Raw genomic sequence first — 25,955 nt, 5'->3', positions numbered from 1 at the left:
TATATTATCAGCTTTATGTCTGCAGTTAAGTGTCACCATAAATTTCACATAAAATGAATCTCAGCACAGAAGTAAAAAATGGTGTCTGACCTCAGAGTCTCCAGTCTACAGTGTGGACTCTCCAGAAAACCACAAAGCAGCTTCACTCCTGAATCCTGCAGCTTGTTTCCACCCAGCTCCAGCCCTCTCAGATGGGAGGGGTTGGACTTTAGAGCTGAGGCCAGAGAAGCACAGCTGATCTCTGTCAACCTGCATTCACCCAATCTGAATAAAGAATAAATGACGTAACTGTAGAAGACAATTTTCCTGCTTGAAATTGTTCAATGTTTAATAATCTGTTCAGTGCTGAAGAAAGTTTAGAAAGTAGAAGTTTAGCTCAAATTCATTTAAGTAGTCATTGTATTTATATACTTTATTTAAACTTTATTTGAACATTAATATTATGTGAAATATAAGCTTTACATCAGGAGGTTTACAGGTTCAGAGATAATTATCCAGTGTAGATTTTTCTTGTTACATTAAGCTTTTAAATGTGAGCTCAACATTGCTCTGCAACACTCAATGGACTAAACAACTGAAGAAGAAAATAGACTTCAGCATTAAGATCCTCAGTGTGGATCAGTATAATATCAGCCTTTTGTCTGCAGTTTAGTGTCACCACGACTTTCACATAAAATTAATCTCAGCACAGATGTAAAAAATGGTGTCTGACCTCAGAGTATCCAGTCTACAGTGTGGACTCTCCAGAAAACCACACAGCAGCTTCACTCCTGAATCTTGCAGATTGTTTCTACTCAGCTCCAGCTCTCAGATGGGAGGGGTTGGACTTCAAAAAGAGGCCAGAGAAGCACAGCTGATCTCTGACAAACTGCAGCCCCACAATCTAAATAAATAATCAATGATGTAATTTTAAAAAACAAAATCCCTGCTTGAAATCATTCAGTGTTTAATAATCTGTTCAGAGCTGAAGGTTTAGAAAGTAGAAGTTTAGAAAATGGAAGCTCCAAACACCTGAACCCAACAGGATTCAGGTTAAAACTGTAAAATAAAAAAAGGTAAAAAGATCTCATGAATATTAATGACAACATCCTGCTACTTTAATATAGACGTAGTGAATCACCTCTCTCTCTGCAGAAAGACGTCAATGTTTATTTTATTTTATTATTTTTACATTAGTTAGCTGTTGTTGTTAGCAGCCAAGTTGTGTACCCTTCATTATCCGGAGCTAACATCATACCATTTTTTTATTCACAAATGGTTTCTGTTTCGTTATATTATTAAACACACACTTTCCCTCAATATCATTCCTTAATCTTAATACAACTGTTGTTTGTTTGAGGGGCCAAAGGCACTAAAGTGCTGCTCCCCCAGGTGGATCTCTCTTGATGTGAAGTCTCAGCATATCCTCATGCCCTTCATCCCTCTTTAGTTTGGGTTTGGCTCTGTTACAATACTCACACAAATACTTCTCCATATCTCTCCACTTCACCTTATTTTATTATTAACTAAATACATTTAGCTTTTTAAACTTCTGTGTGTGTGTGGCTTCCCTTTTGTTAAAGCCAGAGCCAGGTTTGTAGCAATCAGTATTATGTGTGTGTCTGCAATTTAGTGTCACCACAACTTTCCCATCATGTTAATCTAAGCACAGATGTAAAACATGGTGACTGACCTCAGCCTCTCCAGTCTACAGTGTGGACTCTCCAGAAAACCGCACAGCAGCTTCAATCCTGAATCCTGTAGCTTGTTGTCACCTAGCTCCAGCTCTCTCAGATGGGAAGGGTTGGACTTCAGAGCTGAGGCCAGAGAAGCACAGCTGATCTCTGACAAACTGCAGCCCCACAATCTGCATAAAGAATAAATGATGTAACTTCAGAAGACAATCAGTGTTTCTCTATGATTTTTTACAGCAGCGGGGTCAGGCCAAAATCCCGCAGTCCCACCCTCACAAACCCCATTTTTCTCTCACTGTGCTGGCTTTGACTCTGTTTTGCTATTGCCCTCATCTCTGCTGTGTCTCATGTTCACTCATGTCAGTGGTAGCACTGGGGGCGCTGTGTTATTAAGATCTTTTCTCAAGTAAAAGAACTCAAATAAAAAAAACACTGCAGAAAAGGTTAAAATGTAAGCACATTTTGTCATCAGGAAGAGTCTGTAATCATGTGGTGAATGAATACAATTTAACAACTCAATAACAAAATGTTACAAATGTAATCAATATAATGAATTCGACAATCAAACCAAATGTGCATATCAAAATGTAGGCCTATGTGAAATTATTGACAAAATTCAAAATTAGCGTATTGTTGCAAAACTTGTACCGTGATTTGTCTCGTATTAAATAATTTGTTACATGATCAATTTTTCCCATGGATCTTCTGCAGGACAGCCTCCATATGCTGCTCGACGCGAATCAACAGAATTTCTGACTCCGCCAACACAGCGACTAAGTGTTCAACGAGCTCTGGTCCGTTTCTGCCGGCGTGGTTGCACTTTTGAGAGTTTGTTAAAATGAAAAGCTCTAGCTAGCTCGCTGACTTTGATATGATAGCATTTGTTTGTGTGCCTGTCCTCGGGGAAACCGATACAGCGAGACAGAGAGCAGAGGAGAGAAACAGGGTTCTCGTGAATGAAACCAAAACATAGCTGTGTAGTTTTTTTATTGTTTTGTGGCTTAAGTGCCATGAACAAGATGACTATAACGCAGGGGAAAACCTGGATTTTTATTAATTACAACCACATTTTGGCAGATTAAACGATATTCTGCATTTAACAGCTGATTCCATTTATTTTTAACAAATTCTGGATTTAGGGCCCTAGCGAAGTGTTTCATCTGTGTGTTTCAGTTATTTCTAGGAAATGGCTTTTCTTGTTGATTATCTCTAATTTGACAACACCTTCTCATTCCTGACTCTTCACATATGGACGCTTGGTCAATGCCCTTTGGCATCGCTTTTTAACACCCTGAGTACTCCTTTTAAGGTCATTTTTTGGCGTTTACGGCTCCACGGCCATGTTAGCAATGGTTAGCAACAATAAAAATGCAACATCCGGTTAGACCTTTACAATAAAATGTTGGTGTTGTTAAAATTGTGAATGTTGCCATGGTTTGGGTTAAAATAACTATGCACGTCAGTAAACACGTAAGTTAAGTAACGTTACTTGCGTAACTTATGCAATTTACATAACCTACCTAACTTAAATAAGAATATTTAATGTTGACTTTTTGTTTCACAGTGCAAACAAAAACCATCTCCTGGTTGAAAGTCCTGATTCTGGCCCTCCATCCACGCCAACATCTCCTTACCTGGTCTTTTCTGTTAAATATCATGCATCTACCTGTTTCGTCCAAAAGTTATGCTACAGGGCTTCCCTGACTTTGCTGAACTATGACGCTATAGGGATCCCCAGTGCGTTATAAACTGAGGCCAACGGGTCTTGATCCTGCGTCCATATGTGACGAGTTGGAAGGGAGAACGGGTTGAATTTACAAATTTCTGTTTAATAAAATTATTTAAAAACATTTAATCTACATGATAGGGTCAGTTTAAAATATCACACTTGCTTGCTGCAGCCTACTATTGTTTTGCTACCTTTTAATATGGACATGTAGCCAACCAAACCACTTGCTGAGTTATGAAGGTCACTGCATAAGATCTGCCTTCTCCAACAGCACAGGTACCCAGTGCTATTGGTTTGGTTTCAATCTGATTATTCCTAAAGTATCTATGAATATAATCTTTACAACAAAAATATTTATTAAGGCAATAACAAGGGAGCAGCCGATTGTTTAATTGATTAAGGAAAGCCTACAGCTTAGACTCATCACATATGGATGCTTGGTAAGACCCCATGGAGTTGCTTTTTAACGCCCTAGTTGCCTTCTAGCATAGTTTTTTAACATTTAGGGCTTCAAGATCAAGTTAGCAATAATAAATATCCAATGTCCGGTTAGACTTTCATAGTAGAACGTTAGCGTTGCGAAATATTGCCATTTTGAAACAGCAACAGTAAAGGTTAGGCGCTACAACTACTTGGTTACACTGTGCAGCCCTCCTCCTCGTGCATGCTCTCATTCAGTAAAGCTCATTATCTTTAGATCGGTGTCAAATGCTTTGCAAACACAATAGCAGCAGCAATGAAAACTCTGCCGTGCCTCCTCCTCCAAAAACAGTGTGTAGTACAAAACACATGCGGGAACATGTCCCAGCTCCACATGGAGCTTCGTGCTCATTATGTTCAATGCCATGGCGCTCGCATCAACGAGTGGCAAAGAGGCACGATGACAAACAGTCATAATTTTTGATGGAGGAGGCAGTACTAGCCTCTTATACTCTTATAGATGTTGCGAAGCGTTGGAGGTGCGTCTTTAAGAGGATGAGTCTGGGTGAGAGGGACCAGAGTCTTGGCGAGCCTCCCACCGTGAAGAGCGAGCGAGGCCTACGTAGGCTGAAGTTTAGAAGTGTATCCTGTGGGTTTTGGTGGGTGGGGCTTAGCGGAGTGATTTTAGCAGCGGAGAAAGACACTGAAGACTTTGCATTTATGTTCATTTGTTACCAACTGCTGCTTTTTTTACAACAAGCTGCTACTTCAATAAAGACGTAGTGACTTCACCTCTTAAACTCTGCAGCTCCACCAGTGGCTCCATCTATACAAACTCATGTTGTGCAGCCAAACACAAATGAAAACACACAGAAACTGATTTGAGATTTGACTCAAGATCCCAAAGTTTCTAAATATGCCAGATATGTCAGGATGAAATTTGGGGAAATGTAAACAAAATACATATACAATATTTCTTTTAGGAATAGCAGAGTAATGAAATCACATCATATTAATCTCAGTACAGAAGTAAAAATGGTGTCTGACCTCAGAGTCTCCAGTCTACAGTGTGGACTCTCCAGAAAATCACACAGCAGCTTCACTCCTGAATCCTGCAGCTTGTTTTCATTCATCCTCAGCACTTTCAGATGGGAGGGGTTGGACTTCAGAGCTGAGGCCAGAGAAGCACAGCTGATCTCTGACAAACTGCAGCCGCTCAGTCTGAATAAAGAATAAATTATGCAGATAAAAATAAGGTTTTAAATATGTAGCTCAACATTACAATCAAAAAGCTTTTTCCTAAAATCAGTAGAGTGACTTTGTCATTGTTGTTGTTATAGTGGGCAAATGTGGGCACAACATCCATCCATCCTTCCATTGTCAACTGCTTATCCTGCATACAGGGTCGCGGGGGGCTGGAGCCAATCCCAGCTTACATCGAACGAAAGGCGGGGTTCACCCTGGACAGGTCGCCAGTCCATCACAGGGTGGGCACAACATTAATACAATATTTGTGAAGATACACTGAAGTTAAGAAAAATCAAAAAGAAATACAAATATTATTCAAATTCTACTACCGGAAATAAACTCAATTTAAAACAAACTTTAGTTCAGAGGATAGTAAAATTTATGAACATTACTTTAACAACTAACAGCCGACACAGTCTTTTGTGACTGCAGACTAAATTTAGTTCAAGAAACATGAAAATGTGAAGAAAAGGAAGTTTACAACTTTATAGATTTAAGTTATGTATGAACATGGGTTAGGTTCAATTGTAAATAAAACATGTAAGATCTACAATAGTAAAAGAGAGTCTGTGAACAGACCCCAAAGTCTCCAGTCTACAGTGTGGACTCTCCAGAAAATCACACAGCAGCTTCACTCCTGAGTCCTGCAGCTTGTTGTCACCCAGATCCAGCTCTCTCAAATAGGAGGGGTTGGACTTCAGAGCTGAGGCCAGAGAAGCACAGCTGATCTCTGACAAACTGCAGCGACTCAATCTGAATAAATAAAAAAATATGGAAATAAAAGTTCATTTTAGAATCCAATCACCTAACACATGCTTCACGCTCCTGTATGTGTTTGGGGGGGGGGGGGGGGGGGTGTTACTGGTAGATATACACTAGGCAAGAGCAGAATACATGAACTGACCCTAGATTCTCCACACTACAGTTTGGATTCTTCAGTCCAGCAGACAGCAGCTTCATTCCTGAATCTGACAGGTTGCTGTAGCTCAGGTCCAGCTCTCTCAGATAGGAAGGGTTGGACTTCAGAGCTGAGGCCACAGCTTCACAGTGAGTCTCTGTGAGTCCACAGTCAGAAAGTCTGTGATGATAGAAAATATATAACTTAAAGTACAATAAAAATATATCAAATAATTATAAAATTTGATTATAAAGTAACAAAACTATAGATTTTATTTTGCTCACAAAGCACATGAACATGAACAGCTGTAACTCATCTGATCAGTTGATCAGCCATTGATCAAAACGTTTGTGGTTTGACACTCCTCCTGTTCACATGTCAAAGTGTCCTTGAGCAACATAACGACTGTAGACTGTCATATTTGATTAACAGGATACTATGACGTGTTTTCTTTTAACATTGACATGACAGACATGAATATCGTCATCTGAATATTGTTGTCCAATCAGCATCAAGTCGTGTTCTACGGAGTCCCACCCATTTGGGCTGATTTCAGTCTGGTTGAAAATCGCCCAGATCGCTCGTATAGACTTTCATGTAAAGGCATTTTTTTTGGAACTGCGGGCACTGCAATGCAATGTCTATGGGTTTCAGTGGGGCTTGCACTTACGTGTTACGTCATGCGCCATGTAGCAGAGCTACACTTCTGCCACCTGAAAATGACTCTGCAGTCTGCCAGCTTGTTGCTCTCACTATGATCAGCTGCTGTTTTAACAAAACGTATGTTCAGGCTGAAAATTCAATGGTGTTGGGAGATGCAGGGACTTAACCAGCGGTGAGTAAGATATAGAACTAATAATACATGTATAGAACTATAAATAATAAATATAAATTGTTAAACTCTGAAGACAGGAAAAGTCCGCTAGCCACTAGGCTAATTTATGCTGTGTAAAATTCCATAAGCTAAGCTAATAATTGTGACTGTAAAAAAATCCAAAGTAGCTAAGCTAATAATTGTGACTGTAAAAAAATCCTTAGTAGTTATTAATAAGCCGAATTTTATGCTTATGTTAAATGTGATTGTTATTAAGCCATGGTTTACATGTGGTGGTGGAGTCAATTTAAAATGACCTTTACAGCACTTAACAATTATTTTATGTGTTGGTTTTTTCTCTTATTGCCAGAAACTAACCTGTACCCCATTAAACATTTAAGAATAGCTATGGTTGATCAACCTTCAAATACAGTATATGTGACACCGTTACATTACTGTAGCCTATTACTTGAGACGGGTCCATTAGCTGCAATAAAAGATTAACTGTAAAATATTTTATTAATTGCACAATATCGGCCCCAGTGCCACTGCGCTTCAGACTGGATTTGTTGTACCAAAATAAAATGTTTCTCGCAGCTAAATCAGATGATTGTGAAAGTCATTCTTTGTTTAAATTAAAGTAGTTGCCTTTACATCTAAAGGTCTTTGAGGGGGAACAGAAAAAGATCTGTTTATCTTCACTGGGGACTGTTCATAAATTGTAGACATTGACAATGAACTTCCGGATGTAGCTGTTCACAAATACTGTACAGTATGTAGCCTTAGGAACGATCTTTCTATTATAGCTGACTTAGACCATTGAACTTATCATCTTAGCCATCGTCGCAACAATTGCTGCTCCTGAGAGATTTGGCAGGAGACGCCACTGTGTGCTTGGTGTGTTATGTGCATCTTTGATAAACCTTATTATGTAACTTCATTTGCTTTCATCTCCCTCTAAGTTCATTTAATGACTCCTAAAGTTTTATATCCATACCTAGCTTTTTGAAATTGCCTTAACTTAAATACAGTGTTTCCCGCATATACATTATTTGGGCGAACTGCACAGGTATAAAAACCGCTGCCAAAGTACAAAAAAAAAAACACGTCATAGTATCCTGTTAATCAAATATGACAGTCTACAGTCGTTATGTTGCTCAAGGACACTTTGACATGTGAACAGGAGGAGTGCAAGTTTCAAACCACAAACGTTTTGATCAATGGCTGATCAACTGATCAGATGAGTTACAGCTGTTCATGTTCATGTGCTTTGTGAGCAAAATAAAATCTATAGTTTTGTTACTTTGTACTTTGTTGACTTGTTGTTTATTTATATTTTCTTGTGCTTCTATAACTGATCACAGCTCTCTGTGAATCGTCTTTGTTCCGCTCTCTGCTCGGCTTCATATAACATATGGAGCGTTTCAGAATAAGAGCATTTTGCCAACGTGTTCAGATTTTGTTGATTTGTTCAGTTGTCCTAGATTTTTGTGCTTCCATCATGGTTAAGTAGACCTTGTAGTTAAATTGTTCCATTGTTGTCCTTTTTAATTGTGTTTATTATTGATGAACATTGGGAGTCTGCACAGGGTATTTTATTAAGAAAATCAACCCGATTCTCTATGTCTGACTTCCAGCCTGGTGTGTCTGCTTTGTGTTGCTTGACCCCAGGCCCCATGATGAAGCTCTGCCCCCACTCTGCTGAAAGTCTAGCTCCACCACCAAACAGGCCTATTAGATGCAGTTGGTCGTCATGTGTTTTGACAGCATTTCATTAAATACGAAATGAGCAAGATTTTGTAAATGTAAAATAGACGTCTAAAACTTTACAGTCAGTTTGAACCTAGACTAATTTTCCACTGCAAAAAAATAATTAATAGCCTACTGTGTTGGACTGTGACTGATAAACTGGTAAAGTCACGGTCCAGCGTAGTAGGCTATTAATTATTTTTTATGCTGGCATTCTCCTATAGCCAATTACATTCGAAACCTGACGGGACAAAATGCCGGTGGCAATAACTGAAGATGAACGGATGGAGCAAACAGATCAGCATACTCAGAGATTTTACTAATCCCGCTTTCTGAATCGGGTCGCTGAGCATCAGGTATACTAAGATGTTTTGTTTACCTTGCTGTGTAGCAGGAATGTAGCAGGCGCGAGAAGTGAAAACACAAAATGGAGTTTAACTTATATGGACTCCAAGTGGAATAGATTTGAGGAAGAACCAGAGTGTAAGTCAAGGCTGTTGCTAAAACGCGGAATGGAGTTTATTTATTATATGAGACCAGGTTGGGCATACCTCAAGAATGGATTTGACTGACGGCGATCTTACAAGTGAACTAACAGATGCGCTAAATCTGTTAAAGTGAATGGGTCCAATTTCATTGGTCCTGAAAAGTGGGTGAGTCTTGACACATACAGTACAATGGTTCTGACGCGATACCAATGCTTGTGTCGCTAATTTGATAGCTATCAACACAAAAATCATGTAGACATTTGTTGTTTTAACATATGTAAAATAATTTAAACAAGCAGATTTAATACTTATTTAATAAAACTTTTATACTGTGGAAATTTTATATTTATATTGTGTATCTTTATTGTAATACTGATGGCTTCAGGTTTATATTGCTTTACAGTCTTGTTAATCATGTGTAAATTTACCGGGCCTTTCTGCAGTTCCTCACAGCTGGAATCAGTCTCTGTCGTCCTTGCACTGATGTGTTGTACTTCTGCAGGTCCAATTCATCCAGAACCTCCTCTGACATCTGCAGCATGTAGGCCAGAGCTGAGCAGTGGACCACAGACAGTTTTGTTTCAGATTTGTTCTCTGACTTCAGGAACTCTTGGATTTCCTGATGAACTGAGTGGTCGTTCATCTCCATCAGACAGTGGAAAATATTGATGCTTCTGTCAGGAGAGGTTTTTGTGTTCATCTTCTTCAGGTTGTTGATGGCTCTCTGGATGATTTCTGGACTGTTCTCTGTCTGACCCAGCAGGCCTCCTAAGAGTCTCTGGTTGGACTCCAGAGAGAGGCCATGAAGAAAGCGAACAAACAGGTCCAGGTGGCCATTTTTACTTTCAAGGGATTTCATCATTGCTCCCATCAGGAAGACATCCAGGGTTGAATCACCATGTTTCTTCCCCACAAAAGCCTCCAGTAGCTCTGTGTTCCTGTTGGTGTAACAGTGGAACATGTAGACTGCAGCCAGAAACTCCTGAACACTCAGATGAACAAAGCAGTAGACTGTTTTCTGGAAGATCACACTCTCTCTTTTGAAGATCTCTGTACAAACTCCTGAGTACACTGAGACCTCTGTGACATCAAGACCACACTGCTCCAGGTCTTCTTGGTAGAACATGATGTTTCCTTTCTCCAGCTGTTTAAACGCCAGCCTCCCCAGCTTCAGTAGAACCTTCCTGTCAGCCTCCATCAGCTCCTGTTGACTCGTCTCATGTCCTTCATCGTACTTCTGCTTCTTCCTCTTTGTCTGAACCAGCAGGAAGTGTGAGTACATGTCAGTCAGGGTCTTGGGCAGCTCTCCTCTCTGCTCTGTAGTCAACATGTGCTCCAGAACTGTAGCAGTGATCCAGCAGAAGACTGGGATTAGACACATGATGTGGAGGCTCCTGGAGGTCTTGATGTGTGAGATGATTCTGCTGGACAGCTCTTCATCACTGACTCTCCTCCTGAAGTACTCCTCCTTCTGGGCGTCAGTGAAGCCTCGTACTTCTGTTACCCTGTCAACACATGAAGGAGGGATCTGATTGGCTGCTGCAGGTCGGGAAGTTATCCAGACCAGAGCCGAGGGAAGCAGATTCCCCTTGATGAGGTTTGTCAGCAGCAGGTTGACTGATGACTTCTGTGTGACATCAGACACAACCTCATTGTTGTGGAAATCCAATGAATGTCTGCTTTCATCCAGGCCGTCAAAGATGAACAACAGTTTACAGACAGCGAGCTTCTCTGCTGGGACCTTCTGTAATGTTGGATGGAAAACATGGAGCAGCGTGAGAAGACTGTGCTGCACATCTTTGATCAAGTTCAACTCCCTGAAGGACAGCATAATCATCAGACTGACATCTTGGTTTTCCGAGCCCTCTGCCCAGTCCAGAGTGAACTTCTGCACTGAGAAGGTTTTTCCAACACCAGCGACGCCGTTTGTCAGAACCACTCTGATGTGTTTCTGTTGGCCAGGTAAGGCTTTAAAGATGTCCTGGCACTTGATTGGAGTTTCATGGAGGGTCTCCATCTTGGAAGCTGTCTCAAGCTGCCTCACCTCATGTTGGGTATTGACCTCTTCACTCTGTCCCTCTGTGATGTAGAGCTCAGTGTAGATCCTGTTGAGGAGGGTTCCTTTTTCTGTTTCATCACTTCCTTCAGTCACACATTCGAATCTCCTCCGCAGACTGACCTTATGTTCATCTAAAACCTCCTGCAGACCGCCACTCACTAGGAAAAAGTTTTTAGACAAAAAGAAAATGTTACAATCTGGTAATTATTTTCATTACCATTAAAAAATGATAAATATAAGAATATAGAGAAGTAAAAGTTATAAAGTCGAGTTTTGTGGAACATTAGAATGCTCCCTTTTCTCTCATCCTCTGACTGTGTGCCGGTTTCTATGTGTTTGATTGCCAGCAGAGGCTCAGCTTGTCTGCAGTTCGTCATCTGAACAGCTCACTGTGGCTTTTCCTTCATTCCTGCAATATTTAAAACTAATCCACCAAACAAATACTACAGAAAGTGTCCATATTTTGCTCTGTAGAGCTTTTTTTATTCAATAGCAAAGCTAACAATGAACTGCAAATCACTTTGACAAATACACTCCTGGAAATGGGAAAAGCTCTAATATGAGTAAATTAACAGTAAACAGAGATCTGAGCCTTCAAACAGGAACACAGAGAGTGAGAGTAAACTGCAAACAACAGAGATTCAGTTTGACTGACGGATATAAGATTCAAGGTCATTCTACAACACAGGGTTGTGCCAAAATTCAAGTTGTAGGGAAAATTACTACATCGCTACAAAACAATTTATCCCTCTGGTCGCACAGACATGTATTGATCCAGTCAGTTTAGCTCCAAATGTGGTTTTGGTTTGAGGGAGGACACCATCTCAGGTGGGCGCCTGAAAATGACCACTAGCTCAGTCAGGGTTTTTGAAGCTGTGACTCACAAAACCTCTGTGGCACATGTAAGTTAGTAATATGTAGCAGAATTTTAGGGCGCTTTCACACCTAAAAGGACGCACCAAGGTCTGAACCAGAGTTCATGTTTTAATATATTTTGATATATTCCGTTAGTTTTGGTTTGTTTCACACTGCAGTTACCTATGCATTGCACTTGCGTCATCATCCATGTGGGCTGCGTCTCCCTATACCTACTTGACATTGATTGGTTGAACAGTTCCACAGGGGGATTTGACCAGAATGAATGAACGAGGAATGTATAGATGCATATTGTTGGTTAGGAGTTAGGGACAAGGGGACATTTTCCAAATTGCCAAATTGCTCTAATACCAACAAGGCCAATTTCAAAGAAGGTCTTGCCCATTAGCTTTAAGTTCATGGTCTATTTCACTCAATTTGATTATTAAGCACAAAAGTTTAAATTAATTTTATTTTCATTATTTTATATTCATGATTATATCACAGTTATATTCCCCCGTTTACCTTAAAACAAGACAAGGAGAGAAAAAAAATGCTCTTCAATGATTGAGTGATTAGAGAAAAGTAAAATCAAAAATTAAAGAAATAATTGCAAGGGATATCACAAAATCAAATTATGAGTTAAATATATTTACTTGCGTACTACCTTTGTCAAAGTATTGGTCATATTGTGTACAGAACTGAAATACTATATAGAGTATATGGCTGTGTCAGTTGTAAACCGAAATGTGCACATCCCACACAAAAATAGTAGTAATCTCTTAAGGATTAGGACAACTGCACCAACTCCAGCACCCAGAATAAACTCATTTAAAATGACTCTCTTCAATGTGAGATCACTTTCAAGTAAGACTAGATTTTATGTTTTTAACTGAATCCTGGTTGCAGATGAATGACTATAGCCAGCTAGCTGAACCGTGTCCGCCTCAATATGATTGTTTTAGTCAACCGAGGGTCAGTGGTCGTGGTGGTGGGCTAGTGAGCGTGTATAGGAAAAATGTCATCAAGTACGCTGTGATGAATTTAACTCCTTTGAAGTTCTCACTCTTAAAGTGAACCTGCAACCTATCATATTTGTTATAATTTATCGCCCCCCAAAACCGCCTGAAGGATTTTTATCAGAAGTTCCTGAATTTTTATCTACTCTGGTTTTAAATTATGACAGATTTGTTCTTTGTGGCGATTTTAATATTCATGTTGATGACCCCACCAATGTTAATGCAACTGACTTTTTAAATATGGCCACTTCTTTTACCTTCAAACAACATGTCAAAGGGCAAACACATAACCGTGGTCATACACTGGACTTTTTACCCTGGGTGTCAGCATTTCCTCTGTGGAATTAGTGGACATGACCATATCTGACCACAGATGTATTGTTTTTAGCTGTGATTCGCCTGTTACTCATGTCGCCTCACCAAGCTCCGTGTGTTCTCGCATCTTTAATGAACAAAGTGTTTCAAAGTTTTGCGCATTCTTTCAGAGCCAAAGCCAACACCTGTCTGATTCCAACACCAACAATCTGGTCGATCACTTCAATCATATCTGCTTGTCATCACTAAATATTACTGCTCCTCTAAAGGTTAGGCCTACGTCTAAAGCTAGTAAACAACCCTGGATAAATGACAGCATTCGCAGCCTAAAAAGGGAATGCAGGAAAGCATAGCTCCGATGGAAATAATCCAGTCTCCAAGTCCATTACCTCAGTCTGAAGGATTTATTAATTAACTACTGCTTTTGACACCATTGATCACAACATCATGTTAGACAGACTGAGGCACTGGGTGGGGATCTCTGGTACTGCCCTAGAATGGTTTTCATCCTACATGTCAAATAGGAAGTTTTGCGTGTCTGTAAACAACTATGTCTCTTCGTTCTGTCCAGTTAAATATTGTGTGCCTCATGGGTCGGTCTTAGGACCCATTTTTTTTTCCTTGTATCTGCTTGGACATATTATCCATAAACATGGTATTTCTTTTCACATTTATGCTGATAACACACAAATATACTTGCCCATCAGATCCACAGACCCTGGAATGCTGAGTTCACTTACCGACTGCCTTTGTGAAGTTAAAAAATGGATGTCAAATAATTTCCTCCAGCTGAACTCAGACAAAACAGAAATCCTGGTCATCGGGTCCCAGCAGATGGCAAATCAAATACTGCCATCTGCTGGTTCCCTAGTAAATCACATTAAGCCTGTTGCAAAGAACCTTGGTGTTTGGTTTGATAGTAATTTAAATTTCGAGCAGCACACCACAAAGCTTGTTCAATCATGTTTTTATCAACTTAGAAAGCAAAAATTCGATCTATGTTAACTTTTAAGGACATGGAGACCATTTTACACGCCTTCATCTCATCACGCCTGGATTATTGCAACAGCCTTTTCACCTGTTTAACCCAAAAATCTACTGATCGACTCAGACTGTCCAGAACTCAGCTGCCAGGCTTTTAACCAGAACAAAGAAATATGACCACATTACTCCTATTTTAGCTTCATTACACTGGCTCCAGTATGTTTTAGAATTGACTTTAAAATTCTATTGATCACTTGTAAAGCTCTTCATGGCCTCTCGCCTTGTTATATTTCTGACCTTTTAGTCCCATACGCACCAGCACGTACCTTGAGATCCTCGGGCAGAGGTCTGTTGTCTGTTCCAGAGTCTCGACTGAAAACTAAAGGGGACAGAGCGTTTGCTGTCAGGGCCCCGAGGCTCTGGAACAGCCTGCCCGAGGAAATCAGGTCAACTGAGTCAGTGAACTCTTTTAAGTCCCTTCTTAAAACATACTTTTATAGGAGAGTCTTTCCCGATCTTATTTGACTTATTTTATCCCTTTTATTTTATTCTATTTTACTAATTTTATATTTATCTTAAACGTGTATTTTAGTCTTTTCAATGTTTTCATGCTTTTATCTTGTATTGTATTTTTGTATTATTGTCTTTGTTGTTGTTGAAAAGTGCTCTACAAATAAAGATTATTATTATTATTATTATTTTTATTATGAAAATGATAATAATAATAATATTATATTATGAAAATGATAATAATAATAATATAGCGTCTTTCAAATAAGAAGCTACGAGATGCTGGTTTGCTTGTTCTTAATTACTGTACAAAATACAGGCTACTGTGGGCAGTAGCCAACACCAAAAACAACTCTGCCGTCACTTAGCGCTACGTGTTAACTTCTACTCTCAACTCACTGTATCACCTCTCTTTTCTCACACACACCCTCTCTTCGGCCTAGCAGGAACAATAACAACCATCCTTCTTAACTCTCTGCCAATCACAGGTACGAATACAGTTGATTGACAGGCTTCTAAACATATCGCACATTCACTGACATTCTGGAACATTGGAAAACACAGTGCTTATGGTAAAAAACCCTTTCTGCCTTAGTAGCTGACAAGAACAATCTTACCAGTACATTCAGACTCCACAATAAACACCAGCTAGTCATCCAGTCTGTTACACTAAGAATAAAAAAAGAGCCATCAGTATAGGATATTGTATTGTAACTATTTTTGCAGCTGTATCGTATGACTTGTGAGGAACTTGTGGATGTCAATAATCTTTTTAGTATAAAGGGATACACAACATTCAGGTGACAAATCAAAATATATTACATAATATAATGCAGTAAGGCTCCAGGCATTGTGTGTTGCTTTTAGATATGTTCATCATGTAGATCAAATTTTACAAAGTTTTTTTTTGTCATTATACAATACGGGGTGGTGGTGGTGATCGCGCATAGATAAGATGCTTGCCTTTGGTGTGGGAGACCTGGGTTCGATTCCCGCTGTGACACATCCACCACTGTGTCCCTGAGCAAGACACTTAACCCCTTGTTGCTCCAGAGGCGTGCGACCTCTGACATGTATAGCAATTGTAATTCGCTTTGGATAAAAGCATCAGCTAAAGTGTCAACACCTGAGAGTCGGCAGGATCCACAATGGTGGACCGAGCTCCCCACTGACATCAGGGCAGCACAAACTGCACACATCTTCCGCCTGAAAACTAAAAAACGAAATGCAGCACTCAAAGTTGTTCAGCTTATTTGATGAAGTTGATGGTTACATTTTTAAGATGCAGTCTTACTTTGTACAGAGCTGCTCTGACTGGCTGTCTGCAGTCCAGCTCTTGTTCTGGATCTTTCTCCACACCGGGGACAGGAGGAGTCTCCTGGTGAAGCAGACTGGTCCCAGTATGAGGTGATGCACCGTCTGCAGAACCAGTGTCCACAGCTGGTAGAGACCGGATCCTTCAGGACGTCCTGACACAAAGCACAGCAGGACGGCTGCTCCTCCACAGAAACATGACTCCTCTTCTTCTCTCTGTGAAGACAATTCATTAGAACTAAAATGATTTGTTGCTTGTTGTTGAAAACTATCCAGATTTGTCCGACACTGTGTAGAAGCTCAGACGGTCACAGAGAACAGTAAAAGTGTTGTTACTTTTCTGTTGAATTCAGCTTTCGGTCTGTAATGAAGATGTTTGTTCCTTTCAGTTCAACTCTCCTGCTTTCAACACTAATTAACTGCTTTTTCTATCCGACTGTCTAAACATTTAATGATCTGCCTGTAGACAAACTCAACACTTGCTGCCACTCAAAGCTCCGCAAAAGAGAGCTGATTATATCCTTCACTTCACTTTACCAGCTTAGAAGTAGTATAAATATCTGGGGTAGATCAGCAGCCTAAGACACACAGCATGTAATAGTGGTGTCACAGGTTCAAATCTAGACTGTTTCCTTTAGGTCTTCTGTGATTCTCTACTGATCAGAGACAGACCGAGACAACCGTCACGTGAACACAACTTTCCCTTTACTACTCTGGGGAACATCTTCAGATCTCTGTCCCTCTCCTGGTTCTCTATGCTGCTGCTGCTGCTGCCACCAAATACCTCTGTTAATATTCTGCATTTAGAGGCTTTGCTCGTCAATCTTCAAAGTTTCTACTACCACTTTTCTTTATGTTTTCTCTCCATGTAGTGAAGTGCATCATGTTCTTGATTCTTCCCCACATCGTTTATATACATATATCCCATCATGCAATTAAAGTAACACTTAATAATGCAGAAAATTAAAAACAATAATAATTATTACTTATTTATTTAATTACTTAATAGTTTGAATATGTTCTGTAGAAGATGCATTTAAATGTGAGTTTAACACACGTTGTACCTGTTTGCTATTGTGCAAAACAAGTTCAATAACATTTAAAGATTAAAAATGTAGGAAATAAAATAAATGGTCCGTGGATGTCATCTTTAGGAACAATTAACGTTGGATAGTCTAAGCTTAAAGGTCCACTGATGTTTCAAGGCTTTAAACTGCAAGCTTTAAATCATTAATAAGTGGACCTTTAAGTTCACATTTTCTTCACCATATTTTACTTAAGTAGCCAGTTAAAGGGTAAACTAAAACTGTTAACATGTTACCAAATGCAGATACAGGAATAAGGGGTCTGAACTCTAGGACAGAGCAGGTACAGTTAACGCCATATATGTATTAAAAAAAAGGCTCAACAAAAACATCTGGCAACAGAACAAGCAGGCAGTCCAAAGAATATACAAATCCAATAAACCAAACAGAGTCCAGGCAGCGGGGAAAGGGATAGGCGACAAAATGGCCAAAACAAGCCAGGGAGGGTGGAGGGAGGTCTGGGGCCTGTAGCCCACCAAGAAGCAAGTTCAACATACGCAGGATATCTTTTCATTATCTGGCTTCACTAACCCTAACATTCACGATCAGGATAAGCGGTCACACAAAGCTATCAACTTGGTTAGTCTATCCAGGGCGTCCTAATCCGTGAGTGCATTCATATAAATGTTAGCAACAGATGACCTTTCTAGGTGACTGACAGATACTAGGAGGAAGATGATACCAGTGGTTCCCCTTCGAGGGAACTCGAACTGCGTCGGTTACGACACTATGGGAACGCCTCTAGGCGAAGCAGGTCTGAACGTGAATGAAATCACTCCAATCCTATGGCTTGTTGCGAGAACGGTAAGGTGTGACGGAATAACCGGAGGAGTATAAAGCACACCTGTACACACTCATCATTAGCTTTTTTCTATTCAGCAGGCGCTCTGTATGTTGTTTGAAGAAAGCTCCAGTCCTACGAGCAGTATGTCTTACGTGAAGAAGAAGTCTACCAGCATGTCCGGCAACCAGATGTCTGGACCCAAGGCAGCTGAGGCTGCCAGGCGTAGGTCCCTTCCCTCTACGAGCTCCTACGGAGAGGAGAGGAAGCAGAGTGTCGCAGCCGTCTGAGAGACGCGATCTGAGGACCGTCATCCAGTCCCGACGGAGCTCTGGGAAGACCGGGGTAGGGGAGTCTTTCCCCCCCACCCCCCCCCCCCACCCCCACCCACCCCCCCCCCACCCCCACCCACCCCCCCCGGAGGCCGACCGAGGTCCCCTCCGCCGTGGCAACAGGTGATGTTATCCCGCCGTTTACACGTTCAGGACGCACCTGCCACCATCGAGTCCATGCCGTACTGCCTGCCCCGAGGGTCTGCAGTCAGGCGGTGTCCCGACTCACTCACCGTGGATCTTCGGCGGCTCCCCCCTGCCGTTCTGGGGCTTCAGGGTCCACCAGAAGATCACACGAGACACCGACCACCAGCCCCGAGGGGCTGGTTCCGTTGGCAGACTTTGCAGAGGCTTGGCGGAGCCTGACGAACATTTCTCCGTGGGTCCTGCGCACTGCCATAGATGGGTATCGACTACAGTTCAAACCCGCCCTCCAAATTCAACAGAAGAGAGGGGGTGGTTTGGACTGTGGTCCGCCCGGAGCAAGGTCCGGTGTTGGGACAGGAAGTTTGTACTCTGCTGAGGAAAGGGGCCGTGGAACGTGTCTCCCCCCCAGACAGAGACGCCGGTTCTACAGCCGGTACTTCATAGTCCCCAAGAAGGACGGAGGGCTGCGTGCCCTATTTTGGATCTGCGGGTTCTAACCGTCTCTGAGGAGATTCAGGTTAAAGATGCTCATCATCCCCGCCACCGTGACGCACATCCAATCTGAGGATTGGTTCGTCACGATAGATCTAAAGGACGCCTATTTCCAGGTCTCCATCCGTCCTTCTCACAGGAAGTTCCTGAGGTTTGCCTTCGGGGGTGTGGCTTACCAGTATCGGGTTCTTCCATTCGGCCTGGCACTTCCCCTCGCACATTCACCAAGTGTATGGATGCAGCACTGGCCCCGCTGAGGCTCCGGGGCATCCGGATTTCAACTTCATCGACGACTGGCTCATCCTAGCCCAGTCTCGAGAGTTGGCGTTCGGCATCGAGATGTCGTTCTGGCTCATCTGCGGCGTTTAGGGCTGAGGCTCAACGCAAAGAAGAGCGTGCTGGCGCCCACCCAACGGGCTACGTTCCTAGGGGTTGCATGGGATTCGACAACGATGCGGGCACAATTGTCTCCGGCACGTGTCGACACCATATTGGCTGCCGTGAAAGGGGTGAAATTAGGCCACGCCATCACTATGAAACACTTTCAACGAGTGTTGGGTCTCCTGGCGGCTGCGTCCAGCGTAATACCATCTGGACTGCTGCACATGAGACCCCTGCAGTGGTGGCTAAGGAACAAGGGTTTTTCCCCGAGGGGAAATCCTCTCCGTCTGATTTGGGTTACGCGCAAGTGTCTTTGTTCCCTATCAGTTTGGAAGGAAACTTGGTTCCTGTCCCAGGGGCCCGTGCTGGGAGGGTCTTGTTGCCGGCTGGTTATTTCGACAGACGCCTCCCTCACGGGCTGGGGCGCGGTCATGGACGGCCGCTTTGCAAGGGGATCCTGGCAGGTGCATCAATCCGAGTGGCATATCAACTGTCTCGAGATGTTGGCGGTGTTCCAGGCTCTAAGGAGTTTCCTGCCCGATCTCCAAGGCCACCACGTCCTGGTTCGTTCCGAAGAGAACAACACAGCGGTGGTGGCCTATCTGAATCACCAGGGCGGTCTGCGCTCGCGCCCTCTGGACAGACTGGCGCGTCAGATCCTCCTGTGGTCCCAGCAGAGGTTACTATCGCTCAGGGCGATGTATCTCCCGGGGACGCAGAATCAGGGAGCAGACCTGCTGTCGAGGCAGGGGCTGAGGCCCGGGGAATGGAGACTTCACCCCGAAGTGGTGGAGCTCTTGTGCGAAGAGTTCGGTCCCATAGACGTGGATCTGTTTGCGTCTCAAGAGACTACGCACTGCCCGCTATGGTTTCTCTCGTTCCTCCAGACCCAACGGGGCGCCATGGTACATTCGTGGCCGAGGCTACGTCTGTACGCTTTTCCCCCAGTTGCTCTGCTCCCGGGGTTCTGGAGCGGGTCCGCCAGGACAATGTCGGCCTACTGCTCGTAGCCCCGTTCTGGCCAACCCGGGTGTGGTTCTCGGACATCATGTTGCTCCTGGACGGCCCGCCAGGGCAGGTCCCTCTGAGGAGAGACCTGCTGTCCCAGGCCCAGGGCCGGGTTCTTCACCCTTGCCCCGCCATATGGCGACTGTGGGTCTGGCCCCACAGTACCTAGAGGCGGGTCTAACAGCCGGAGCAGTCGAGACCCTCCTGAGCTCCAGGGCCCCGTCCACACGGAGGATGTACGGCCTGAAGTGGAGTGTTTTCTCCACTTGGTGTAGGGAGCGGTCGGTGGACCCTGTTACCTGCCCGGTGGTTCAGGTACTTGAGTTCCTCCAGGACCGGTTCTCTGCTGGTCTTTCCCCTTCCACCCTCAAGGTGTACGTGGCAGCTATTTTCCACACCCCTCTGAGGGAGGGGTCCTTGGGGAAACTTCCCTTGGTTGTACGTTTCCTCCGTGGTGCCCGGAGGATGAGACCTGCGACTCGGTCCAAGGTTCCCACTTGGGATCTGGCAGTGGTTCTTGGGGCGGTGGCTGAGGCCCCCTTCAAACCCCTGGAGTCAGCTGAGGCTAAGCACTTGACCCTCAAGATGGCCTTTCTCCTTGCTATCACCTCTCTGAGGAGGGTGGGGGATCTCCAAGCACTTTTGGTTTCCCCGCAAAGCCTGGAGTTTGCCCCGGGGAATATTAGGGCTATCCTGCACCCTCGTTCAGGCTACATCCCTAAAGTGCCTTCTTGTGCGGCAGGGTCCACAGTGCTGCAGGCATTTCATCCTCCACCTCATGTGACGGCGGAGGACGGGAGACTTCATCTGCTCTGCCCTGTCAGAGCACTGAGTATTTACACTCTGAGGTCCTCCCGTTGGAGGAAGGCTGACCAGCTGCTAGTGTGTTTTGGGTCTCCCAGGGCCGGGCTCCCTGCATCCAAACATACTATTAGCAACTGGATTGTTCAGACTATTTCCCTGGCCTATCAGGTGCGCGGTTTGCCTTCACCTGTGGCTGTGAGGGCTCATTCTACCAGAGGCATGGCGGCCTCTCGAGCCCTCCTTTCCGGGGCCTCTTTGCAGGATGTTTGTTTAGCGGCTGGCTGGGCCACTCCGCACACATTCATTCGGTTTTACAGTCTTGACCTTCTTCGGCACCTGGCACTCGTGCGCTCTCCTCTTAGTCGTGCCACTTTATTGCACACAGGGGCAGGCGGGGTTTTCGGCACGGTTTAGTGGGTATCTCGTTCCCATAGTGTCGTAACCGACGCAGTTCGAGTTCCTCGAAGGGGAACGTCTCGGGTTACGTATGTAACCCTGGTTCCCCGAGAAGGGGAACGAGACACTGCGTCGGCCCGCCGCACCTCTCTCCCGCCTGAAGCGCCTGCTTCATAGTTTAAGCTAATGATGAGTGTGTACAGGTGTGCTTTATACTCCTCCGGTTATTCCGTCACACCTTACCGTTCTAGCAACAAGCCAATAGGATTGGAGTGATTTCATTCACGTTCAGACCTGCTTCGCCTAGAGGCGTTCCCATAGTGTCGTAACCGACGCAGTGTCTCGTTCCCCTTCTCGGGGAACCAGGGTTACATACGTAAACCGAGACGTTTTTCTTTGTCACAAAAGGTTTGTTAAATTTTAGTTACTGAATACATTTGGGTAGAAAACTGAATATACAAACAAAAACATCAACAGAAATTATGGCATCAGCAGAGGTAAGCGATAATGAGACATATAAATGAGATAATAGCAGTATCTTACTTTGAGTCTGAGGGTCCATCTTCATTTCTGAAGAATAGAGGATTTCCTTTGGACGAGTCACTCTTCATAGACAGACAGCTGGATACTGGAGACTCTGCTCCCTGGCTGTTGGACTGAACTCTGCAAACACCAAAACATTTTATTCATATAATATGAAACCTTGATAAATTATCTAATAAAACCCATTTAGGAAACTCTAAACACACAAACTGCTGCTGGTGTTGATACTTATGAGGTTTCAAAGTTTGTATCAGTCCTCTTAGATCAGATTACAGTTTTTCTAGGTGACTGACAGCTGTCACAGATACTTAGAGGAAGATGGCACCAATGATTTTTCTTTGTCATAAAAGGTTTGTGAAGTTTTAGGTACTTAAAACATTTTGGTATAAAATTGAATATACAAATAAAAACATCAACAGAAATCATGGCATCAGCAGAGGTAAGTGATAATGAGTCATATAAGAATGAGATAATAGCAGTTCTCCTACTTTTTGTTTGAGGGTCCATCTTCATTTCTGAAGAATAGAGGATTTCCTTTGGACGAGTCACTCTTCATAGACAGACAGCTGGATACTGGAGACTCTGCTCTGTCCTCCTCTTCCTCCACACAAACTCTCATCTTCTGAACTTCAGTCAGTCTGAGAGTTAAAAACAGTAACACTGACTTTGAGCTCAGAACACAAGAATCAAGAAGAACAAGTTTGTTCAAGAGTCACAAACAAGACTGCGAGAACAGGAAGTAACAAACACAAAGACACACAGACACACAGTAAACAGTTTAATAAAAACAGTCAGAACTTTTCTTTAAAACTGTGCTTGTGTTCTTGGTTACTGCAGGTTTAATGTGCTTTATTCAGCCAATCACAACTTTGTGTCCATAGATGAATGTTGAGTTCACTCTAACATTTCACAAGGGCCAAATCTAACCCTGGTGGCCAACAAAGCCAGGGGGCTTGTTGGCAGCGCATTGAGTCAATTTGTGATCATCTTCACAGTGTTCTTGCTGTAATTCTCTATTTTGTATTTTATGGACTCTTCTTTTATGTGTAATATGATTAGGATATAAAAGTACTACATATTAGGTCAATTGTAAGAAATATGGAAACGGGGAGAGTGGTAATAATCAGAGGAAAACCCCAAGATTAAAAAGGTAAATTTATGAGAAAAAATAATTACAAATCTACAAGTAAAAAACTTCAATATTCTCTGATATAATGGATTGTTAAACCCGCTTTGTATTTTTGGACACGTACTTATCCACCTTTCGTAGTACAAGTTAATGGGGAAGTTACAACCAATGTCACAAAGTTACTCCTGTAACTTCGTAGTAAGACCCATGGTCTGCATCAAGCCCATTATCTCCACTTTATCCAGGGCTTACATCCAGTTCCCGCCAGATCGCTGAGTTATACAGTTGTAGAGTCACGTACCAACCAAGTAACTGAAGCTTGTTATTCTGCTTGCCTTGTTTACCTGCTAACTCAAAATTCTCTGTCTTCAGATTCACCTTCACTGGATTTCCGCTCAAGGCTGCCAGCCAGCTCACCTTTCTCTCTGGATTTCACTTCTAAATGTTAACCCTGCTCCCCAGCCAGCTAAACCTTCCAGTTCCCTCTACCAAGTCATACTCTGAGTTCAATCCCAAACCCCAGCCACGTGTTGAACAATAATGATATGAACTGATTCAAGAAGCATCTGGTGGATCATAACAGCTGATCTGAGGAAGAGCCAAACAACTAAATAGTTTGAGGATAAATATGAGTTAAAGAATTACACATTTGAAGCAGATTTTTCAGATTTAGAATTCTTCTACATCTTTACAGTGATGTCAACGTGAGGGAAACAATATCTGCACTAATAGTTCTGCATCATTAATATAAATCTTTTAGCAGAACGTTTTGTATTAAACCTCAGTGCATCATCTTCCATCAGCTCAGTTTACAGTAAATACAGTCTCTTACTGTGTGTCTGACAGTCCAGCTTCATTACTGATTTTCAGATGATTTCCTTTGGACATCTGGATGCTGCAGACTCTGCTCTGTCCTCCTCTTCCTCCACACAAACATTCATCTTCTGGACTTCAGTCAGTCTGAGAGGTAAAACAGTGACACTGACTGTGAGCTCAGAACACAAGAATCAAGAAGAACAAGTTTGTTCAAGCGTCAAAAACAAGACTGAGAGAAGAAACAAAGACACACGCACGCACACACTCAGTAAACAGTATAATAAAAACAGACAGAACTCCACCGGGTCTCATGTCATTAAATCTGTGTTTATTTTCTAGAGTTAATGCAGGTTTAATGTGTTTTATTAGGTCAATCACAACTTTGTTCAGATGAATCAAAGTGTTGAGTTCACTCTAACATTTCTTTCCTCTACAGTCCACAGGGAGAAAAGTGACACAGAGACTTTGACAGTAAAATAATAAAAATGTTGTATTAACACTCACCCTGGCTCAGCCTTCAGGTTTGCTCCTTCTGCTCTGTCATCTCAAAATGGAGTCTGACTAAACACTTTCAGCTTCCCTGTTCTCACCTGGATCACCTGCTCAGTGTTGCTCCTCCCCTCAACAAGTGAGTTTATCTGTGTGTGTGTGTGTGTGTGTACAGTTTTTGCTTATGTCATTGTTTACAAACAAGATCGTTAAAATGCTACAGAGTGAATAAATAATGGTAAAGATATGTATAGTAATGAAAGTTTATGATAATAATTGTAATGTTAATGATATTAATAACAATAATAAGAACAATAGGACTAGCAACAATAATTGTAGCAGAGGGTGTCGAGCAGGAACACGGGGGCAGCAGGTGACCCGCAACCACAGATCCAACTCCACAGCTCCAGAGGCAGAAACACCTGCAGAAAGTGATAGGAGGAGAGAGAGAGGGACGAGAAAGCACAAAACTAAGTGTCTCGTTCCCCTTCTCGGGGAACGAGACACTGCGTCGGTTACGACACTATGGGAACGCCTCTAGGCGAAGCAGGTCTGAACGTGAATGAAATCACTCCAATCCTATTGGCTTGTTGCTAGAACGGTAAGGTGTGACGGAATAACCGGAGGAGTATAAAGCACACCTGTACACACTCATCATTAGCTTAAACTATGAAGCAGGCGCTTCAGGCGGGAGAGAGGTGCGGCGGGCCGACGCAGTGTCTCGTTCCCCTTCTCGGGGAACCAGGGTTAGGGAAGAAGTCGAGTTAGTAACATGCATTAATGGGATGAGGTTGCGTATAGAGGGAGAGAAGTAGGAGGAGAGAGGAGCTCAGTGCACCATGGAAATCCCCCGGCCGTCTAGGACTATAGCAGCATAACTAACCTCACCTGAGCCAACCCTAACTATACGCTTTATCAAAGAGGAAAGTCTTAAGTCTACTCTTAAATGTGGAGACGGTGTCTGCCTCCTGAACGCAAACTGGAACGTGTTGCCACAGGAGAGGAGCTTGATAGCTGAACGCTTTGGCTCCCATTATACTTTTGGAGACTCTAGGAGCCAAAGGTGCGTTTGGGAGTGCAGTGGTGGTTTAGTAAGGTACTATGAGCTCTTTAAGATAAGATGGGCTCTCTCTCGTTTTCCCGACCTCCTACGCGGGATTCGCAGGGGGCTGCAGACACTATCAGTCTCACACATAGAAACAAACAAATTTAGGTTGTCCCTGGTAGAATTATTATTATTATTATTGCTTTTCCCTGTTGTCCCCACCTTCCATCCCCCTTCTCTTACAGGTCTTGTCCTTTCTCTGTGCTGTCTGTTGTATGTGTATGTGTATATATATATATATATAAGTGAAGAGGATTGGTCCAAGCACAGATCCTTGTGGAACTCCATAACTAACTTTGGCGTGCATTGAAGATTCATTGCTAACATGTACAAACTGAGATCGATCCGATAAACAGGACTTAAACCAGCTTA

General features: G+C 42.8%; 1 protein-coding gene across 1 annotated transcript; it reads right to left on the bottom strand.

Annotated features, from left to right (window-relative positions):
- Positions 1-244: 244 nt before the first annotated feature.
- Positions 245-24,535, bottom strand: LOC119884600 (NLR family CARD domain-containing protein 3-like). The gene is made up of 12 exons (XM_038695012.1): positions 24,494-24,535; positions 24,006-24,133; positions 22,533-22,682; positions 22,045-22,164; positions 16,056-16,291; positions 9,448-11,236; positions 5,975-6,148; positions 5,650-5,823; positions 4,870-5,043; positions 1,673-1,846; positions 837-883; positions 245-264 (listed from the first exon to the last, which is right to left on the bottom strand). Exons 2-12 carry the CDS (start codon positions 24,059-24,061, stop codon positions 245-247), a joined length of 3,114 nt encoding a protein of 1,037 aa, XP_038550940.1. The 5' UTR covers positions 24,062-24,133; positions 24,494-24,535.
- Between the last annotated feature and the right edge of the window lie 1,420 nt (positions 24,536-25,955).

This window comes from Micropterus salmoides, unplaced genomic scaffold (genome assembly GCF_014851395.1).
Source record: "Micropterus salmoides isolate LMB-PRFRI ecotype aquatic unplaced genomic scaffold, ASM1485139v1 Ms_hic_scaffold_1, whole genome shotgun sequence".
NCBI lineage: Eukaryota > Metazoa > Chordata > Actinopteri > Centrarchiformes > Centrarchidae > Micropterus > Micropterus salmoides.
The sequence above is the reverse complement of the archived record's forward strand: the minus strand, read 5'-3'. Positions and strand labels throughout refer to the sequence as shown.